At 38.3% G+C, this 5,478-nt stretch overlaps 1 protein-coding gene across 1 annotated transcript; it reads left to right on the top strand.

Moving 5' to 3' along the window:
* Nucleotides 1–1,702: 1,702 nt before the first annotated feature.
* On the top strand, nucleotides 1,703–2,185 carry LOC136844087 (protein FAM200B-like). Its single transcript, XM_067113100.1, has one exon. It carries the CDS (start codon nucleotides 1,703–1,705, stop codon nucleotides 2,183–2,185), a length of 483 nt encoding a protein of 160 aa, XP_066969201.1.
* Nucleotides 2,186–5,478: the final 3,293 nt, after the last annotated feature.

Raw genomic sequence — 5,478 nt, forward strand, 5'->3', positions numbered from 1 at the left:
TTAACAGAACTTCTCGTTTTAGTGTTGATTAATTTGAACTTACATAGATATAACTAGTTGCTTTTAGCTCATTTATTTCCATGCACAGAGCTGCCAATGCATCATTACTCTCCAAATTAGAACAAACATTTTAGCCATTAATTTCTAGTATGCCACTTTGTCTAAAGCTAAGGCCCCATCGGATCCGTCGCGTGCGTCAAACTGCCAAAGCAGGCTCGTCCGTCTATTGTCCGTCTTCTGCGTTGGCCCAACCAGACAAATGAGTGTTGACAAGCACTTGCCGTCATGGAGGGAACGTGGAAAACTCATTGCTATCACCAAATTAGAAGTGTTGAACAATAGGAAAATCTGGATTCATGACAAATTTACAACGAGGAAAGAGTGGATAATATGCAACACTCTTTCATAAGTTACGACAGCATCCAGACAAGTTTTTTAATATTGTCGGATGTCGCCGAAAACCTTTGACTTAATTCACGAGGGCAATATACCTCGAATATCAAAATTTGATAACAATTACAGAGGATCAATATCAACGGAAGAGAGACTTGTAGTAACTCTGAGGTGAGGATTACTTATTTCGAAATTTGTAAAGTTGCACTTTATTTTATTCAAAAAAAAAAAAATTCAGATGTGTAGATTGTGTGTGAACTGAACACTAGATGCAGTAACATATGAAACAAAGGTATTTACATTAATGTATCCATTAGAATATAATAAAAAAATTTAATTGAATCCTTTATCATAACCACAAATGATTACATTTGATTATAACTCAAAGTTGGGCAAGTTGTTGTACTGTAGGTCTGCGTTTGAGTGGGGCAAGGTGGGAGATGGTGTCTGGCTCGGTTGGCTCGGAGACGAACATCCAACTGCGGCTAAAAACAAAACGTTTTGTTCCTTGCGCGTGCAGTCCGGTAATGCACTTGACGCCACCCACGCGCATGCGCTGTGTGGGGGCCACTCGTACTTGAATTATGGCAGTTGATCGAGACGCACAAAACGCTTACCCGTGTTGGACGCACGAGACGGATTCGGTGGGGCCTTAGGCTAAGTCTCCCTTTCTCTAAAACAGTGGTTCCCAATCAGGGGTCCATGGAAGAATTTCAAGGGGTCCATAGAGATGACAGGAAGATTTATTGCCTCCTAAAATGACGAGTGTAATGAATATACGTGATATATGAGTAAGAGAGAGAAAATTAATAAATAACCTTTATTTTATTATGGCAATAATAAGTGCAATAATTAATTTATATTGCTATTTATAGTAATGCAGCTATTATAAAGGGAAGATGCTTATATAAATGAAAATCACTAATCAGTTTAACGGACCGAAGCTGCAGCCATTGCTGGTATCCAAACGCAATCATGAGCAGCCAAACGTTTTTTCTAAACAAACACGAACCAGACAGGATGATAAGTCGCTTACGGCTGTACAGTAGGTACGCCTGCATCACTGTCAGACTTTCGCCACTTTTTTACCAGAATCGTGAGTTATACTTTGCTTTTTAATCATTTTGTTATGCCTAACTATGATTAAATATATGCAGAATTGAGGTATCTTTGAAATGAAGCAATGGAAATTTGTAAACATGTCAGAGCCACTTCATTAACCTGTTCATTACTGGGGACTTACTTTTAATTGTATTTAGACTAACATTAGACGAGTTTAAGCACATCGGGAGTGTTTTATAGAGTTGAAATGTTTCTTGATGTACAGAAAAAATGTGACCTGTTGGAGATATTGAAATCAGAACACTTTGAGCTCCGCCTTGCTTATCTTGTGGACATATTTGAAATCTTCAACCAGCTGAACTTGAGACTCCAAGGAAAGGATTCAAACTTGCTCAGCCAATGTGACTCAGTACATGCATTTTTGGTCAAATTGGAGCTATATAAGAAGAGAGTGAGTGTAGGAAAATTTATGATGTTTCCATCATTGAATGAAGTTCTTGCTGATGGTCAGCTTTCAAGCACCTTGTCCAAGGAAATCATGGATCACTTGTCTCAGCTAGATGATGAATTTCGCCGTTACTTTCCTGACTTAAGCCCTCAGCATGCAGGATTAGCAAAAAATCCGTTCTTATGTCAAGAGTTCATTGAGCTTAGCCAAGGATGTGTTCCAGTCAAACTCCTTGTCCAGCTTCTGGTGTTCAATGATGGAATCATATCCAAAAATAAGTGATTTGGCAGTCCAAGTTCCTTTGCCTTTTGCTTCAACCTACCTATGCAAAAGTGGGCTTTCTTCATTACTTGCAATACAAACAAGATCAAGGAACAAGCTGTCTGTGGAAGATGACTTGAGATGTACACTGGCTGCCACTGAACCAAGGATTCATGAGCTGGTTGCTCAAAAACAACCACAAAAGTCCCATTGAGAAATATAAAGTGACATACTTTATTAACCAATGAAAAGTTTCATTCACTGCTGTTTTAGCGAATTTTTTGTGTTTTATTCATACATGTGTTTTATTCATACAATTTTTACATGTGTTTTATTTACAGGTTTTTTGATTTTTTTATTCATACATGTGCTTGCAAGCTCAAAAATAGGCAAGTATTATAAAGATAGTTTTTGCGTACAATACCTACAACTATAACAACATTAATAACATAACACTTTTCCTATGTATTTTACTTAAATAAAAAAAAGTGCTGAACGGAATGTTTTCTGATTTCATATAAACAGGCCTACAGCTTAATCAGCATAACAATGCAAGGCATTTTATATGAATATATTAATTTTTGCAGAAAAATCTTTTATTAATTTTGCTGGCTTAACCTATTTCGTTGTAGGGGTCCACAGGTGAAAAAGTGACTGGAAACGGGGGAACGGGACAAAAAAGGTTGGGAACCATTGCTCTAGAAGTTCCAACACACTGAGAGTAGAAGTTAGTCTTACTCGCTTGTTTAGTGTCCGCAGAATGTTCCACTGCACTTACTGCTTTTCCTTTCACAATGTGAGGTTTTGCTTTATGCTGCGAGGAACCTGCAAAGTGGTCTCCCCCATAATTGCAGCATTTCGGATTGATTTTAACTTTTTCCTTGTCTTTATCTAAGCATAACTTAGAGTCATGATATTCACTGTAATACCTACATCTATGGTTATTTTGACACTTGAAAACCTTGTGACCCCACTTGCTACATTTACAGCATAAGAAAATTGGTTCACTGTACACGGCAACCTTCTATAGTCAATGCATAGGACGAACACTCTATCGAGAATGTGATTTCTGATAAGGGCAATCACCTGTGGCTTGGAAATAACCTCTCCGCCTTGCTTCTTAACATTTCGCCGCTTAATCCAAACAACCCGTTTGTCAGCCAGCAGTACCTCTTCATCCGTGCAAGCCGGAAAATCAAAGACTTTACTTGTGTTCAGGAAACTCCAAATAAATACCTTCAAATCCAGTGGTAGTCAGGTGTCTAGCAGCCTTCTCACCTTTAACAGTATTGTAAGTCCGATATTTACATTCTTTGAATAGAACTTCAAATTCTGGGTGCTCCTTATATACCCTCGCCGTCCACAGCAACTTAGGAATACGATTATGATCCAAGTCAAAGCTACTGTACTTGGGAAATACAGAACTTTCCTTCCATCGTCCTCTGCTCCAAAATTAAGCTGACTTCCTGCATCAAAACTATCACACTCCATAATTTTACCATCATTAGACCGTATCTTTTTACTCGGAACCAAACCTACATTAACACTGCTAGCGCCATCTTTTACCATATTTTATGTTTCCATCCACCCGAGGTTCCAGTTCTTCTTCCTTTTCTTATTACTCATAACTTCAAAGCCTTCACTTGTGTCACTACTTGACAATATCAGATTAGAGCATACAATAGCTTTGTAATCATTATTCTGCCTATCTCTCACACCCTTGACAATATCTGAAGCCATTCAATAAGTATCCTCTCTCTCTCTCTCTCTCTCTCTCTCTCTCTCTCTCTCTCTCTCTCTCTCTCTCTCTCTGTGTGTGTGTGTGTGTGTGTGTGTGTGTGTGTGTGTGTGTGAGGAAGCACACTGCAGGACGTCTTCTGTTGAATGCCTCAATTTAATACGTCACTCATATAGGGTAATGACCATTTATTTTCACAACTATCCACGAAACCCCCGTAGGGTGGTGGTAGGCGCCGTCAGTGCACTTCATGCGGTGCACTATAGGCATTGCTAAAGGCTCTTCGCAGCGTCCCTTCGTCCCCGAGCTACAACTCCTTTCATTCCTTTTATCTTTTATCCTTATATCTTTCTCACCACCCTCTTCTATCAATTGTTTCATAGTGCAACTGCGAGGTTTTTCTCCTATTACACCTTTCAAACCTTTCTACTCTCAATTTTTCCTTTCGGCTCTGAAAGACCTCATTGGTCACAGTGGGTTATTGCTATGTCCTATTCTATTCTATCCATGAAACCAATTTAAAGACTAATTATTCTCAGGACTGGTTGTTTACAACAGTAACTATTACGGAAACTATTGGCTTAGTGAGTTTATGAATTTGACACTGAGCAAAACAATCGAACTTAGTAATCAAAGACGTTTGGGGGATTTTAACATGGCTGCCGTTAGATATCGAATGCTTCATGTGGATGTATTACATGAAATGGTATTTGTGTTAATGGGTCTCTTTAACTGCTATCTTTCTGCTTATTACGGACATGAAAATTGCAAACTACTGAAGGAATTTGTAAATTATTGAATGAAGTAAAATACAGGTTATAAAAAATTTATTGAGATATAGGCCCCATATTTTACAAATGAATTCTCAATACTGGTTGTTCTAGAACAGAATGGTTGTGGTAAAATGTTATTACCATTTAAATACGTTTAGTTAATTGTAAAGAAATGAATGTGAGAAACTGGTACACCGAAGGGGAGTTACCATGAGATTCAGAGCCTTTGTCCCGGTGTTTTTCCGGAATAACTTTTTTTTCTGTGCATTTGAAAACATGTTACTTAGCCATAGTATCATTTACATCCCTACCTAATTTTCGGCAACATTCTTTATTACTTATATTAGAAAAAGTATATTCATAAGAGTAAAATAAAGCAGCCGAAGCCAGTGGCGGAACACTAATGAATGGGTTCAAAGTTATACGTGACGTAAACATATGACGTCCCGACTCCTCCCACAAGGTGATGACGACAAACAGCTGTCTCTGAAATTCTGAATGAATATTCGTACCTTGTCAAGGCTTCAAAACTGGCGGCTATGATAAGTCGTTGTCCCCGTGGTTGCAGGACAGCTTTTGTGATTCGACTTGCACAATTGTTTAGAAGTGAGGAGGCCTGTGGCAAACCTACGTTAGCTTGAACAGGTAAATGAATAATAGGGTTTTTTTTTTTGGGTAAGGAGGACACCCGGACATCCAAGGCTACCAAGTTTTCGTCATTTGTTGACTTCCATAAGGTGCAGAAAGATAATGATATATACTCTATAAAGCAATAGTTGTTGATTTCTTAGTAAAATATAACT

Source organism: Macrobrachium rosenbergii, chromosome 12 (assembly GCF_040412425.1).
Source record: "Macrobrachium rosenbergii isolate ZJJX-2024 chromosome 12, ASM4041242v1, whole genome shotgun sequence".
NCBI lineage: Eukaryota > Metazoa > Arthropoda > Malacostraca > Decapoda > Palaemonidae > Macrobrachium > Macrobrachium rosenbergii.